General features: G+C 42.8%; 1 protein-coding gene across 1 annotated transcript in view; it reads left to right on the top strand.

The window, feature by feature from the left end:
* The window catches only part of ZC3H7A (zinc finger CCCH-type containing 7A), a 58,140-nt gene that overhangs the window by 33,084 nt on the left and 8,234 nt on the right, over positions 1–16,822 (top strand). The window contains exons 10-18 of the mRNA XM_018562287.1: positions 972–1,073; positions 1,209–1,401; positions 2,085–2,246; positions 5,755–5,951; positions 7,272–7,372; positions 9,292–9,473; positions 9,558–9,631; positions 14,241–14,374; positions 14,496–14,619. Coding sequence (XP_018417789.1) covers positions 972–1,073; positions 1,209–1,401; positions 2,085–2,246; positions 5,755–5,951; positions 7,272–7,372; positions 9,292–9,473; positions 9,558–9,631; positions 14,241–14,374; positions 14,496–14,619 — 1,269 coding nt within the window. The remainder of the gene's footprint in view (positions 1–971; positions 1,074–1,208; positions 1,402–2,084; positions 2,247–5,754; positions 5,952–7,271; positions 7,373–9,291; positions 9,474–9,557; positions 9,632–14,240; positions 14,375–14,495; positions 14,620–16,822) is intronic.

The following is a 16,822-nucleotide window of genomic DNA, read 5'->3' as shown; positions in this document are numbered from 1 at the left end:
TTTAATTGATGTAGTTGATTTAATGTTATTGTATGTGAAAACTTACGCATTTAAGTCATCTTGCTAAAATGTCTTTAAAACATTTACTTTGATGGACAGTTTTAATATACTGTTTACTAACTTTGTGTTTTTCAACTATTCAGGATCAAAACTTCAAAGCTACAATTACCAACCCAAACTGGAACATAAATGCAAGAAGGACATTTTTATTGGGCAGATTAAAAACTCTGCAGATGAGTCGTGGAAAAAAATAAGACCAAGACCAACAAAGAATCAGTATGCGGGTCAATACTATATTTGTAAAGGTAAATTCAGCTTGGCTTACTTTTTTTTCCTGATGTATGAGAAATGTTCCTCTTTTACTTTTGCTTACTTAGTCACTAGTTTAAACCCGCATCATATATATTATTATTATTATGACCACCCCATCAGTACTTCGTTGGGCCATGAGATGACTCCACGAGATAACTTTGTTGGGCCGCCTCGTGACTCCACGAGATGTTGAAAGGTGATGCGAGGAATCTGACACTGCACTGTTGCCCTTCTGTTGTCTTGTACCAGTCTTGCCACTCTCCGTTCTGCGATACCATTGACTAGTCGCTGACGGCCACAATTCGCACCTTCAGACCCAGATTTTCGGCTGACAGTCAAGTCTTTAAACACTTTAACAATGAGCCCCCCTTGAAAATTTAACGAATTCTGCTGTTTTGCTGATACTCGCTCCATGGCTCCAAGCGCCAACAATCATCCCATGTTCAAAGGCTGTTAAATCGCATTGTTTACCCATATCTTCAGACAAAAATAACTTCTACTGTCGTGGTAAACAACCTGCTTCCCTATTTTATAATGGTCTGGCCCTCTAGCAACTTCAGTGCGAATATATAGCTAATTGTAGCTAATTTGCCTACAAACGTCAGGTGGTCATAATAATCTGGCCACTCCGTGTATACATTATGACATTTTGTTAAAAGGGAAGAGGAGCGCGGAAAAGGGAGGTCCCCTCCTCCATCCAGACCGCGACCATCCGCAAGCAGGTTCAGTCGACCAGCAAGGTTTCATGTGCACTGGAGAATGTGAATTCGTGCCAGTAAAACCAGGTGTTACTGAATTGTTCTCTGTAGAGACTGAGTAAGGTCTTCCATATCTTTAATTTCATTGCCGTTTTGAAGCCAGAGCAAAATATATTTTCCTTTTTTAACTTTATACAGGTAAATGATTCAGGATACTTTTTCCAAACTGAGAGTTCTGTAGATGTTTCAGGACCTCATACAAAAGCATCTTTGTCGAAAAGCTTTGTTAATGGAGCGCCAATGTCCAGTGCGAGCCTTCTGGAAACAGTGAACCCCTTAGAAGATACACATGAATTCAGGCAAGCCTGTCAGCTGTGTTTCACCAAAGCAGGTAGAATATTTGTCATTTTTTTGTTACAAGATTAGCCCAAGTCATTTGGAAAAAGTAAGTTCTATGATATTAAATGCACTAAATGTCAACAGATTTGAAACAAGTAAAAGGTGTTTGTCATCCAGATTCTTGATTTTGTAGGGCTGATCATACAGTGTAGAAAAACGCCTACATTTTATAAGCTACACATTTTCTTTTCCACATTTTCTTGAAGTATAAGGCCCCGTTCACACCAAGGCAGTTCGGTCGCACAGATTTTTCCGCGTTGAACCACCAACATTTATTTCTATGGGGCCTGTACACGCAAACACGCACAATCGCTCATTTCAATCCGCCTGCCACCCAAACTGCTCCTTGAGCTACTTTTTCAGCGCTTTTTCAATATAGCTTTCAATGGAAACACGCTGATCAGTGCGTTTTTTGAAGTTTTTAATTGCGTTTCAATGCTGAAAATGTCCAAAAATGCCCTTTCAAAGATTGCATGGGGACCGCGCTGAACTGCTGCCTCCCTTGTGTGAAAGAGGCCTAATTGAGCAAAAATTTAATTGATGTAGTTGATTTAATGTTATTGTATGTGAAAACTTACGCATTTAAGTCATCTTGCTAAAATGTCTTTAAAACATTTACTTTGATGGACAGTTTTAATATACTGTTTACTAACTTTGTGTTTTTCAACTATTCAGGATCAAAACTTCAAAGCTACAATTACCAACCCAAACTGGAACATAAATGCAAGAAGGACATTTTTATTGGGCAGATTAAAAACTCTGCAGATGAGTCGTGGAAAAAAATAAGACCAAGACCAACAAAGAATCAGTATGCGGGTCAATACTATATTTGTAAAGGTAAATTCAGCTTGGCTTACTTTTTTTTCCTGATGTATGAGAAATGTTCCTCTTTTACTTTTGCTTACTTAGTCACTAGTTTAAACCCGCATCATATATATTATTATTATTATGACCACCCCATCAGTACTTCGTTGGGCCATGAGATGACTCCACGAGATAACTTTGTTGGGCCGCCTCGTGACTCCACGAGATGTTGAAAGGTGATGCGAGGAATCTGACACTGCACTGTTGCCCTTCTGTTGTCTTGTACCAGTCTTGCCACTCTCCGTTCTGCGATACCATTGACTAGTCGCTGACGGCCACAATTCGCACCTTCAGACCCAGATTTTCGGCTGACAGTCAAGTCTTTAAACACTTTAACAATGAGCCCCCCTTGAAAATTTAACGAATTCTGCTGTTTTGCTGATACTCGCTCCATGGCTCCAAGCGCCAACAATCATCCCATGTTCAAAGGCTGTTAAATCGCATTGTTTACCCATATCTTCAGACAAAAATAACTTCTACTGTCGTGGTAAACAACCTGCTTCCCTATTTTATAATGGTCTGGCCCTCTAGCAACTTCAGTGCGAATATATAGCTAATTGTAGCTAATTTGCCTACAAACGTCAGGTGGTCATAATAATCTGGCCACTCCGTGTATACATTATGTCATTTTGTTGCCATGGTAGTTTTTTGTTTTTGTTTGTTTTTTTAACGAAAAGTACATTTGATAGTTAGACAAGCTGTAACTAGTCCAATGTGTAGTCTAGAACCAAAGAATTAGGAGGCATCTGTCCATTTTAGACTGTGCCACCCAAGAACCCCCATTCCCTCTTGTTGGGTTCTGCATGCAAAAAGGTGAATGCATTGTACACACTAATGTGTAGTCATTGGTCTCTCTTCTCCACAGAAAAGTGAATGATCAGCATTGACTCACTGCAAGGGTTAACTTTTCGAACTCCTGTAGTTCCTCTTTAAGGAAAATTTACATAGCCCAATCGATGCTGGCAGTACTCAGATCTAGTCCAGCATTTGGAAAGTTTAGGCTAGGTATAAGCACCATGAAGGTTAACAATATACATTCAGATATTTACACATTGAAATGTAGCAGGTAATGATTAACATTTACAAAGTTTAGAATTAGCTTAAACCTTTGGCCAGGCTATGGGCATACAGTTATTTACATTTCTTTCTCATCCATTGAGGGATGATTGGACACTGGAAAACAATCATTTCTAGGTCAGCTCAGGATAACACCCCCTACTACCAGCATGCTTCAGTTTTTAGCTTTTGCCCTAGGAGGGTGGATGTCTTTTCTTTGGCTCTGCTGTAAAAAAGAAAAACTAAACTAGACTGTCCTTGGCTTGGCCTTGCCTGGACTGGACATTGTGGGGCTAACTCTGGAAGTGACCTTGTTCTGGAGTTAGCCATGAGTGCTTTCCAGGTCCAGAGCCATTGGCATTACCTCAGCTTTTTCTCCGTCTCTGATGATTCACTCTGTGACTAGACCGAGTGGGTTGAGCAACAGCAGCTACCTTATTTTACAATCCCCACCTTACTTTGGGTCCTAGCCCAAAAATGGTTAATGCTAAGGAACTAAGTGCTGGCATATTTTACTGCGTGAAGTCTGCGCTCTCTTTCCTATCATTCACTGTAGAGAAAGCATCTACCTGCTGCTGTTCCTGCGTTGCAAAGAACCACATTGAATGCCGATATTCGGTCTGTTCCTACTGCTCACCTGCAGTCACCTTTTGGACTTTGACCCTCACCTGCTGACAGCGGTTGGGTTTGTGAGTACATAAGGGTTGGCCTCGTACTCATATAGCTCACTCTCTAATAATGGCTCCGGTGCTGCTTGCATCATGCCCACAGTCTGCACATATAGTATATAGAGAAAACTCATAGGTGATGGACCATCTGTATCCATCTCTCATCTCCATTAGCCACCAGTCACCCAACTGAATATTATCTCCACTGCTGCCTGAAAGCCAGGCTTATATGTAGCACAGATCTCTTCAACTTTGTGGATTTTGGTTTTACCTCTGTACCCTGGATGAGCCTGAACTCTAGGTGCATTATTAAGGAATTTGTTTACAGGCAACCAGCTGGAATTGTCAAAACTTTCCTGATGCACCAGCTGTTCAAAGTCTTTCCATATGGAGATGGAAAACAGCCTTACAAGATGCCCCTCCCCAAGTGCCTATTGGCCTTTATTAAAGAGTAGCCTGATCTAAGAGGTGAGTGCCAATGTGGCGCTAGACCGCAACCTTTTTGTAGTCGAAAGAGCAATATTTGGGCCTGATGGCTTTGTTCGGACAGCTCTTCACAACATGGGGATCCTTCAGAGGGAGAGGATGCCCAGAATGAGAAATCCCTGTGAAAGTAGACAAAAGAAAAGAACACCAGGTAATCATCTCAAGTCCACAAAAAACTTAATTGGCTTCACAAATGATGACAAGAAGATTTACACAGCCAACTAGTTTCGGGGGTCAGGAATCCCCCTTCATCAGGGTTTAAATAATGGACAGTAGGACACTCATAGACTCAACTTACAGCCCCTATAGACTATTTCTCAGCCAGGAGCGGAAATCCTTGATGTGAAAAGAACTTTAGCAGTAGTTCAGCATGACGGCTACTCTTGTGGAAGCAATGGAATGTTCCTAATGCAGCTGTTCGAGCTGCCAGAGTACACACAGAGGGAGTTATGGGAAACAAGAATACAACATAACTTCTGTTGCTTTCGCGGGCTGTTACTGTTGTTTGCTGTGTTGCTTATCCATTAATTGGACTGCTTTTGGACATACTGAAGGTTTTCCACTTCTTATGTCCCTCAATGTACTAGAAAGAAAACACGATTTTGTTTACTCATGGTAAAATCCTTTTCTTAGAGTCCAGTTTATGAGCATGCTCGTTATGAAACTGAGGTGCTTGTTGTAGCAGGGTTTATCCTGGGTTGGCCTTTTTTGTACAGCCCTCCTGTGGGCAGCAGCATAAACCAACAATTTTACACTTCCTGTTTCCCTGAATGGACTCCAAGAAAATGATTTAACAGTGAGTACAAAAATCCTATTATTTTTAACAAGCAGTAAAAGAAGGCATCATTGTAGCGGCAGGCATTGTGAAACAATTCATTTTGAGGGTTCACTGCAGGAGAACTGAAGTTGTTTAAGTCAATTTCTCAGGCAGCTCATCCTGCTAACCTCTCCAAGCAACCTTCCAGCATTCTAATCTTTAATATAAACAGAGCAAGAGACCTGAGAGTGGAATTTAGGGTGAGCTGAACGTTTAAGAGGACAACTCAAACAACTTCAGTGCTTCTGTGACCATTGAGGATGAATTGCTCCGCAGTGTATGCTGCTAAAGAGGTCAGTGAAGGTCTGTTTTAAAACTCATTTACTGCTAGTTAAGATATAAAAATATGTTAATGTGCATAGCCTGTCCACAGGTTCTTGTTATATATACATTTATTTAATAACATATCTGTTAGCTGTTTGAATTGTTATATGTTAAACATTGTTTCTTCTAGATGTTGCCCAAGGCATGGAGTGCACATACTCAGGAAACTGCACGTTTGCATACTGCCAAGAAGAAATTGATGTGTGGACTTTAGAGAGGAAAGGAACATTCTGTAGGGAGACTCTCTTTGGAGGCAGCAAAAAAGTGAATCTGACAATCCCTAATCTACTGCAGGAGTACTCAGGGAATTTTGTCTTTCTTTGTGAGGTAAGCTGCTCAGCTGTGATACATATACTGTATATGCAGGGCCTGATAAACTCTGAGTCACTTTTGTGGACAATCTGGAACTAGATTATCCTTGATCTGCTGCTTACCTGACACTTCAGCTAGGATTTTGGCAGCTTTGAACCCAGTGCTTAGAGTTCACCAATCTCTTCCCCACCTTGGCATCCTACAACTCTCACAGAGGTGCAAGTTAGCCCCAGTGACCAGGGTGAACAACAGGAGCACAGTGCCACAGGGGCATGGAATTAATTCTACTGGAATTCTGGAAGCAGCATAATTAAATAATAATCCAAATGCCAATATTGCAACTGTGGGTTTTTCATCCTGTATTTGCCCCACGGTAACACAGCTATGGCAATGGAAGTGAAAGGGTTAATCACACAGATCACTTGATCGGCTTCCCCCATAGCACTGTGAAGTGCACCCTGTAGATTAGAGCAACCTCTGGAGTCTGCTGTGGCTGCATGGAAAAAAACAGTAGATTAAGGCCCCATTCACACCTATGCGTATTGTAATATGCGCGTCTGTCGCGCGACCGTCACGCGGTTTTTTTACCGCGATTTGCGGTAAAAAAGCCGCGCGACCGTCGCGCGATTCCAAAGGCTACTTGGCAGTATACTAATGGAAAACGCCCTACAAAACGGACCAATACGCAGCAAAAAACGCTCCGGGACCTTTTCATGCGTGGGCCGTTTTGTAGTGCGTTCGGGACAGGCGGAAATACGGACAGGTGGGAACGAGGCCATTGACTACAGTGCTATTTATTTTTTTGACCGTTTTGTAGAGCGTTCATCGAGCCTAGGACGCGCTACAAAACGGTCAGGTGTGAATGGGGCCTAACACCCTTCTGGCACAGGCGATGTGCCAGAAGGATCGCATTTTGGGCCGGAGGGCGTGACTACGGTGCCATTCACTTCAATGGCCATCCATGCCCCCTCCTGCCCCACCAAAAAGTGAGCCTGCCGCAATGTGATGCATTGCGTTCCCTTAAGTGGCAGTGGAATCTAAAGGCTTAAAGCTGATATCCAGCCACTAAAATACTTTATGTAGGGGCTAGAAGGAGGAACCCCAATGCGTAGAGCAGGACCAGGAATCTGACACTCCTGGAAGTGTCAGATTCAGAAATGTATTCAAGCATTGGTTTCTCCAGAAAACAGAAGAGCCAGCAGCAGGAAAGGTCAGTATGGAATATGTTCCTCACAGGGTGTACAGGTATGACTATTTATTTCTATTTTAGTGGCAGCCAATGTAGAGTCAATTTAAAGAGCATATATTTATAACAGTTTGCTGTTTGTATTTCAGAAATGTTTTGACCACAAACCCAGAATGATTAGCCAGCAAAGTAAGGAAAATCCATTTACCTGCTCACATCCTGTATCCAAGCACAGTTTTAAAGAAAATAAGTATGTTTACATAGTTTTATGTGATAGTTTTCATTGCTGACGTAAAGAAAAAGTCAACTCAGAATGCCAATTTGCCATATGTGCTGATGATTTTACCCTCTATAGTACAACTTTATTGTCTAGCTTATTGCGGGATATTAAGTGCATGTTATTGTAAAAAATACATGCATGTGTCAGTGTTTTTATTTTTTGTGCTTCAGTTGCACAGAAATATCTGTTGATGCTGCCAGTTCTCCTTCTTCCCTTTTTCATTCTGACCAAAGAAGCAGAATCACATTTTGTATGTGGGATCAGAAACAAGCTGCCACAAATATCAAATTGCTATTTTTTTTCCTTCATGTGTGCTTGCCGATTTAAGAAAAAAAAAAAAAAGAATAAAGTTTATATTTGGGCTGCAACCAACTAACCGATAATGAGAATAGTTGTCAACTATTCTTATTATTGATTAGTTGGTTGGATTCCCTAGCTCTCTCGTCCACGCTGGGAGGAGGGCACATCAAGCAGTGGGTGGGTGCAATAGCCAGCCTGCTATTGCAATTTGAAATGGCCAATAGCAGGCTGGCTATTGCACCAGCCCACTACCTGCTGTATTTACATTCAGCTGTCGTCTGTGGAATCTTGCCACTGGCAGCCGTCGTTAGCTGGCTGAACCTATTCAAATGTCATGAGCTTACAATACAATTATTAAAAACACACACACACACACACCCACCCACACCTACCACAAGTGATCGGGCCCAATCGCTTGAATGTAAACAGCCATCGCTGGCTGTTTAAATCTCTGACAGTTTCCCCACAAGCTGGGGGAGGGGAAGGACGTCTTAAGACGCCATCCCGCTCCTATAAGACTCCCCTCCAGCCGTTCAGGAACGGCCATGGACGGGAGGTGGTTAATGCTAGCAGTGGGACTGCTAGACAGATCCTTGCCGCCTCTTCTCCCCTGGGCTCCAGCAGTTTACGCTCCTTCTGACGTCATTACGTCTAATACAGGTCCATTCACCTGCATTAGATGTGAGAATGCCAAAGGACATACCACATCCTCGGCGGAGGGGGGGGAGGCGACGTCACAACCTACTGCGGCAGGGCTGAGGATCAGATGAGTATATGTTCTGTATTCTGGCCCCTAGATAAAAACAAGCAGTTATAGGAGAACTATGAGGCGAGTGAATATCACTCAGCCTCATAGTTCTAGCAGACCTGTGACAATGAAACTGTCACAGGTCGGCTCAATTGATCGGGAAGTGAGCGAACACATAGCGTCGCTCGCTCACTTCTCGATCTATCCCTGCAGAGGAGGGGGCGTGCACAGCTGGCTCTGCCTCTAGATAGGCAGAGCCAGCTGTCAATCCCGCAGCTGAGGGGATCCAGACAGTAATGTCGGGATCCGTCACAGCTGCGGCGTCTCAGTATACCGCGAGCTGTAGCTCGCGGTATACTGAGCTTAGGGTGGCGGGAGGACACTAGTTTGTGTCCTCCCGTTACCCTTAGGAAAACTATGTGGAAAAGCCCTGACCCCATAGTTCTCCTTTTAACCCTTGCAGTGCGGGGGTAGCCCCACTGCAAGGGTTAAAGAACATCTTTGGGGAGACTTTTGATTTAACCCCTGCAGTGGGGCTACCCCTGCACTGCAAGGGTTAACTGCTTGTTTTTGTATAGGTGCTAAAAAAAACAATTGTACTCTTGTGCTTCTTCTGTCTCTGAAGCCTGTCTCCTGCCATTTTATCTGCCAGAGGATTTGGTATTATACTCAGCCACTTATGTGATGTATATACCTCTACCAGACTTAAGCTACTGTACTTGTATGTAAAATATAATTATTTGAAGGGAATACTCAGCTACATCAGTGTTTTTTATATGTGCCAGAACTTCTGCTTCAGCCTAATAATGAATGTATTACAATTCATGTTTTAATTATGCAGATGCCTTGTTCACATGTTCAAAGATGCAATTGTAAAGTATTGCAAGATCCGCCCTTTCAACAGTCAGGTTGTGCTTGATCTTTGTCGCCATGAGGTACGCTATGGATGTTTAAGAGAAGATGAGTGCTTCTATGCTCACAGCTTGGTGGAGCTCAGGGTCTGGGTCATACAGAACGAGACAGGTGGGACAGGTTACTTCAAGAAATGTACATAATGCATTTCTTCAGTTAATTCTCTTGTAACATTGTTTGTTTCTTTTCATTTAGGGATTACATTTGATGAAGTTGTGCTGAAATCTCAGCAATTTTGGGCACATGAGTCCAGTGCACTTAAGCCTCAGGTACATTTTTGGATTGTTATTATAAAGTTGCATACAGATAAGATGCAGTATAATAAGCTGGCTTGGAATCGCAACTCCTAAGTCAATAGAAGAGGAGAATTCAACCCCCTCATTTTGGATATATATTTTCAAAGAGATGCCTTTCAGCAATTAATGTTTACTTCTGTAAATAACATTATAAGTGCCAAAATAAACAGCTAAAAACTTCATCTGACAGCATGGATATGAATCTACTTTGCTACCAGCTGTCCAGATTTCGTGAGTACTTCAGGCCTTTTACCCTTACGCTGTACATTACCTTACTGCTGCAACATGTCTGATTTTATACTTGGGGAGGAAGGGGGGGGTCTGCGGCAGTCTTACTGTACCAAGTGCCCCCAGCTCACTTTGTACTGATGGTGCCATCGGCTTCAGACTGGGGTCATGCTGTCCTCTGCTGTTTCCTCTCCTGTCCTTTGAGTCCTCATTAACTCTATGTGGTGTGGCTGGGCGCTCTACCCTTTTTGCTGTGGTCTTAACCACGGTCATGCAAGACTTTGATCCGATTAATTGCTGACTCGGAGCACAGTGGCTACTAGTGCACTCTCATGCCCTTCTGATTTACCTGCAGTCTTGGCAGCTTCTGAGCCATCGACCACAGAGATTTTTTTCTTATCCTAAATCTTTCAAGTCCTTGTCTGATGCACTTCTTACCCCTAAGGAGTTAGTCTTCCGCAATTATTCCTAAATTAAAGGAGACCGTTTCAGCTCTTACTAATGCAGCGCATACCACTCTGAAACTAGAGGATCAACCTGTTCTTCTACCAATATTGTTTCTAGTCATGGGTCATTTAAAACTCCTAAGGCTGCAAAAACCTTTCATTTGCACTTTCCAACTTTTCTTTGGAGATTAAAAGCACCCTAATAACTTGTTTACTACACCCCTGACCCCAATCCCAAGCACTTGTGAGCGTTGTTTCTGTTGTATGCAGTGTTAGGGCAGGTTCACACCATTTTCCGATCTGGATCTGGTCCGGAAAATGGTGTGTACCTGCCCGCAGTTCCAGTGCATTCCAGACCAGAACAAATGAAACATGCAGTATTTTTCTGGTCTGGTCTGCAACGGACTGTGCTGGTGTGAACAGAGGCCAGAGATAGCATAGGGATACAATAGGATGCATTTTGGGTCTGGAAAAAATCTGGTCTGGAGATGATCTGGATGTGGTGTGAAGCATTTTGTTCTTTCTATGGCTCCACGGAGACACTCTGGTTTCTGTGGACATCAGAAACACCTCATTTTATGTGACCATGTTTCCAGCGTATCAGTGGTTTCCACTTTTGCCCGTGGGTCCCCACCAGGAAGCAGATGATCCATAAATTTTTTCTGGGTCAGTGACTTTAAAAATACTGAAGACAGAGAAGCCAGGCAGATGATCAGCAGTGACCACTTATATACCTGGCCTAGCACCTTCTTGTTTAAAGTTAAACCCATGTTGCCTGGCTAATTATTTTGCGTCACTGACCTGGAGCAACTATGCAGATCAGAAATGTCTCTGCTTCTGGGTCAGTGATTTAGAAAATGTTGAAGCTAGAGAAAGCCAAGCAACTAGCATTTACCCATAATGTCTGCTGCCACACTCTCTTTTTTTTTTTTGCTATAGGGCCCATGGTCTGTGTATCACTACTTTGTGATTTGATACCTACATACAGAAAAATTATTATATGATATGTGGAGGAACTTTTAGCAGATCCTTATAATTAAACCTGTAGTGAATTAAAGCAAAGCGGATTGCTAAAAAATAAGCAAATAATTCACAATAATGACAGTGCCACATGCCTTATGACTTTGTGAGTTGATGCTAATAAAATAAAACCATTACTGAGAGCAATATGAAAAATGTAATTGCTGACCACACCTATATAAAGGCTAGTTGCAGACTGCAAAGCTGATTCTTATAACTGCCATACTTTAAAGGAGAACTATGGGGTTAAGGCTTTTCCCCATAGTTCTCCTTAGGGTAACGGGAGGACACAAACTAGCGTCCTCCCGTCACCCTAGGCTCAGTATACCGCGAGCTGTAGCTCGCGGTTTACTGAGACGCCGCAGCTGAAGCGGATCACGACAATTATGCCGGGATCTGCCCAGCTGCGTGACTGACAGCTGGCTCTGCCTATCTAGAGGCAGAGCCCGCTGTACCCGCCCCCTCCCCCGTCCGTTCCGCCAGTCAGCGCTGGCGGATCGGAGCGGGGAGGGGGGAATCCAGCCCCTCCCCTGTCACGGCAGAGAGCCTTGACAGGATCGAGAGGTGAGCGAACTCCGGTATGTGTTCACTCACCTCCCGATCTACTGAGCCGACCTGTGACAGTCTCATTGTCACAGGTCGGCCAGAACTATGAGGTGAGTGAAAAGCACTCGCCTCATAGTTCTCCTTTAACTCACTTTTCTAAAAACAAGAATGCAGTCGGTACTCCCAATCTGACTGACTGTTCTGGTTCAGTAACTCGGTTATAAAATGTAGTACCAGATACTTCTTGTAAAGAAAGATGTTGGCTTAGAACTGGTTTATTTTTTTTCTGCAGCTGTGTTGGATATACAGTTGTAATCAAAATTATTCAACCCCCATTGCAAATCCTGTTTATTTACAAAATTTACAGACTTTTAGCTGTTTGCAATGGACATATCAAACAATAGCAATTGAAATAGGTCAAGACAACAAATGTTTCAAGTGGTTTCCCCAAATTCAATTGAGAGTGCAACTTTTAATGACTTCACTCTAAAGGTGCCCACACACCTTACGATAATCGCGAGAAATCCCGCTATCATACGATTATCGCAAGGTGTGTGGAAGGCGTGCGACCTCTCCTACTGTAAGGTCGCACAACTTTTATCTTTTCAACATGTTCGAAAACCCGCCGAGAATCGTACGATTGTCGGCGGGTGTGTGGCATGTTCGCAAGATAAAAGTCGCACGGGCCGGTGTGTGCAAGCGGGGCGGGCTTGCGATCATCGCAAGTACGATCTGCCTGTCCAAGATAGGCAGATCGTACGTTTTTTTAATTACCTTACAACCATCGCAAGACAAGTCTTGCGATGGTTGTAAGGTGTGTGCCCAGCAGAAGAATTATTCAACCCCTTCATGGCACGCATCTTTTTTAACTTATAGAGCACCCATTGCTGTTATGACTTGCTGCAAATGAGATGCATAGCCAGACACCAGCTTCTGGGAGCGTTCCTGGGGAATCTTAGCCCATTCCTCATGAGCAGTGGCCTCCAGTTCACTAATATTCTTGGGTTTGTGTGCTGCAACCACCTTCTTCAAATGCCACCAGAATTTTTCTATGGGGTTGTCAGGTGACTTGATGGCCACTGTAGAATCTTCCATGACTTCTGCAACCAAGCCTTGGTGGAATTTGAGGTATGCTTGGTATCATTATCTTGTTGGAAGGTCCAGTGATGCTGAAGCATCACCTTCCTCACAGATGGCACACTTTCAAGCTAGCCAGCAAAATAAAAACCAAATAATGTGTTTAACTACTCAGGTTAAAAAAAAGAGGTTTTCGTTACATACACTTGCAAATATACGGGGAAGCCACATTTTGCTAGTTTTAAACAGATTTGAGTGGCTCCCATATTTGCTTTTTTGGATTTATTTCATATACAGTATGTGCCACAATTGGGTAACTCTGGTAGTTCAGAGATAAGGGCCACGGTTATCAGAGGTGCCCTGATGCAGCAGGGTGGCTTGCCTATATATTTTGCAAATGTATGTAACTGAAAGCACTGTTTTAACCTGAGTAATTGAACAGATTAGTCTGTTTTCTGTCTTTGTGGCTGACTGGCTTGAAAGTGTTCTGTGGACATTTTTTCTACAGTTTTGCATACTGCCCTGTCCATATGCACCTTTTCCCTTTTTGCTAGTTTTAAAAAGACCTGAGTGGCTGCCATATTTGCTTTTTATTAATGAAAAAGATAGAGGCCAATATGCACCATGATACATGTATATGTTTTTATTATGTACAGGGATTCTAATGATATGTTTCTAAGGCCTCGTGCACACCAGATGCAGTGCGTTCCGGCCCGATTCTGGCCAGAACACACTGCCTCGCATTGCGACCAGCTCACTTTTTTGTGGGGCAGGAGGGGGCGTGTGGCCGGCCACAATACGGTCGGCCACACAGGATCGCACGGCACATTATGCCTGTGGTCCGGTGCGATCGAAATGCTGCAAGCACTATTTTGATCGCACCGGACCGCAGGCAGAATCGGGCCGGAACGCAGTGCATCTGGTGTTAACGGGCCCTAAAGGACAAGTTTGTGCAAATAGATATTATTTTTTATTTTATATTCCTTTATATAAGTAAGTCTTTACACTTTTGTAACAAATGTTATAAGTGCTGAAAATAATATGTTTAACTATGTGGGGGGTGTTTCTTTTCAATTCAGTTATAGCTATCAGTTTATGTTTTCATACTTTGTATGTTAGATTAATCCATGACCTATTTATTTTATATTCTGAAAAATTCATACAAACCAAACCTAGAGATTGTTTTGTTAAAAAAAAACACTATTACTAAACTAATACATTTCCTGTATTCCTGTAGAATTAATGATTTGTCAATTTGTTTTAAGCTTTTGAACGTGCAGAATAATCCTGAGCTTCCAAATTTGAACATTAAGTTTGTGTGTGGACAGTGCTGGAGAAACGGACAAATCATTGAAGCAGACAAAAACAGAAAGTATTGTAGTGCAAAGGCAAGACATTCGTAAGTACATATAATCAAGTAATTAAATCTCTTTATTTAAATAGACGTAATATTTAGCTGCATACTGATTTTTTACTCTTTATCCAGCACATATTTATATATTTTATAAATGTTTTGATAGATGGGTAAATGATCGTCAGGTTGTGTTAGCGATGTCCAATGAACGGAGTGGTGGAAGGCCTTCAAAGAAGTGGATATCTATCAGACCATGTCCTACAAGAAAGCCATTGCCAGTTCAATTTGAGGTGATGATCAAGTCTTATTGCCTGAATATTCAATTGTTTCAAAGCATAGTGCACAATCTTCAGAAACCCATAGGTTTTCAAATTTCTGATTTTGTACTCTGTTTTCTAATGAACACAAAAGCCCCCTGTGTTATGGCACCTTAGTGATGATGGTTGCTGTTTAAGGAGACATTAGGGATCTATTTGACCCCTAATGTCCCCTTTGCAGCCCACTTAAGCTGATCAAGAACAATTAGGCCTGCAGGAGGTGCAGTGGAGCCCAAGAAGCAAGGGGGAATTTCGGGGGGTCGTGTCTGGGGGCATACATTTACTGGCCCCCGGAGGAGATCAGAAGAATTTACAGGCACCCGAATCACTTCCAGTGTAAAGCGGACAGTTGACTTTACGCAGGTAAATAGACTCTGTTTAAAGGGTCCCACGGCTGCTGATGTATGACATACCGTCCTGGCCAAAAGTTTTGGGATTGACGCAAATATTAATTTTCACAAAGTCTGCTGCTTCAGTGTTTTAGGATCTTCTTGTCAGATGTTACTATGGTATATTGACAATTACATTAAGTTTATGCAAAGAGTCAATTTTTGCAGTGTTGACCCTTCTTATTCAAGACTTCTGCAATTCGCCCTGGCATGCTGTCAATCAACTTCTGGGCCACATCTTAACTGATGGCAGTGCATTCTTGTTTTGTTCACCCGCCTCTTGAGGATTGACTACAAGTTCTCAGTGGAATTAAGGTCTGGGGATTTTCCTGGCCATGGACCCAACATTTTTGATGTTTTGTTCCCCAAGCCACTTATCACTTTTGCCTTATGACAAGGTGCTCTATCATGCTGGAAAAGGCATTGTTCGTCACCAAACTGTTCTTGAATGGTTTGGAGAAGTGTCTCTTGGAGGATGTTTTTGTACCATTCTTTATTCATGGCTGTGTCCTTAGGCAAAATTGTGAGTGAGCCCACTCCCTTAGCTGAGAAGCAACCCCACACATGAATGGTCTCAGAATGCTTTACTGTTGGCATGACACAGGACTGATGGTAGCGCTCACCTTTTCTTCTCCGGACAAGGTATTTTCCGGATGCCCCAAACAATCGGAAAGGGGATTCATCACAGAAAATGACTTTACCCCAGTCCTCAGCAGTCCAATCCCTGTACCTGTACCTTTTGCAGAATATCAGTCTGTCCCTGATGTTTTTCCTGGAGAGACGTGGGTTCTTTGCTGCCCTTCTTGACACCAGGCCATCCTCCAAAAGTCTGCGCCTCACTGTGCGTGCAGATGCACTGGTGGTGACCTGATCCCGCAGCTGAATCAACTTTAGGAGGCAGTCCTGGCACTTGCTGGACTTTCTTGGGCGCCCTGAAGCCTTCTTCACAACAATTGAACCTTGATCCGTTAAATGGTTGATTTTGGTGCAATCTTAGTAGCAGCAATATCCTTGCCTGTGAATCCCTTTTTGTGCAAAGCAATGATGACTGCACATGTTTCCTAGCAGGTAACCAAGGTTCTTAACGGAGGAAGAACAATGATTTCAAGCACCACCCTCCTTTTAAAGCTTCCAATCTGTTGTTCTAACTCAATCAGCATGACAGAGTGGTCTCCAGCCTTGTCCTCGTCAACATTGACCCCTGTGTTAACGAGAGAATCACTGACATGATGTCAGCTGGTCCTTTTGTGGCAGGGCTGAAATGCAGGGGAAATGTCTTTTGGGGCATTAAGTTAATTTTGATAGCAAAGAGGGACTTTGCATATACTCCAGAATGTTATGAAGAGTGATCAGATCAATTGCAATTAATTGCAAATTGCCATCATACAAACTGAAGCGGCAGACTTTGTGAAAATTAAAAGAGAACTATGAGGTGAGTGAAAATCACTCATCCTCATATTTCGAGCAGACCTGTGACAATTAAATTGTCACAGGTCGGCTCAATAGATCGGGAAGTGAGCAAACACATAGCGTCGCTCGCTCACTTCTCGATCATCTCCCTGCAGAGAGCCGTAACTGTCAATCAATCCGTAACTGGTGTGAACAAGCCCTAAAGGTTTCTTTTCAGTAACAGTGATTCAGAACATTTATATATAGCCTAGGAATTAATTAGCTTACACAAACAGAAGATCACTAAACGCAGCATTTTTCAACCTTTTTTTCGGTCATGGCAACTATTCAAAGTGTGCAAAATTGTAATGCAGCCCAGTCTAAAATGAAACACCACC

This window comes from Nanorana parkeri, unplaced genomic scaffold (assembly GCF_000935625.1).
Source record: "Nanorana parkeri isolate BGI_ZX_2015 unplaced genomic scaffold, ASM93562v1 scaffold570, whole genome shotgun sequence".
NCBI lineage: Eukaryota > Metazoa > Chordata > Amphibia > Anura > Dicroglossidae > Nanorana > Nanorana parkeri.
Note: the sequence above shows the minus strand (reverse complement) of the source record. Positions and strands in the feature narration are given on the sequence as shown.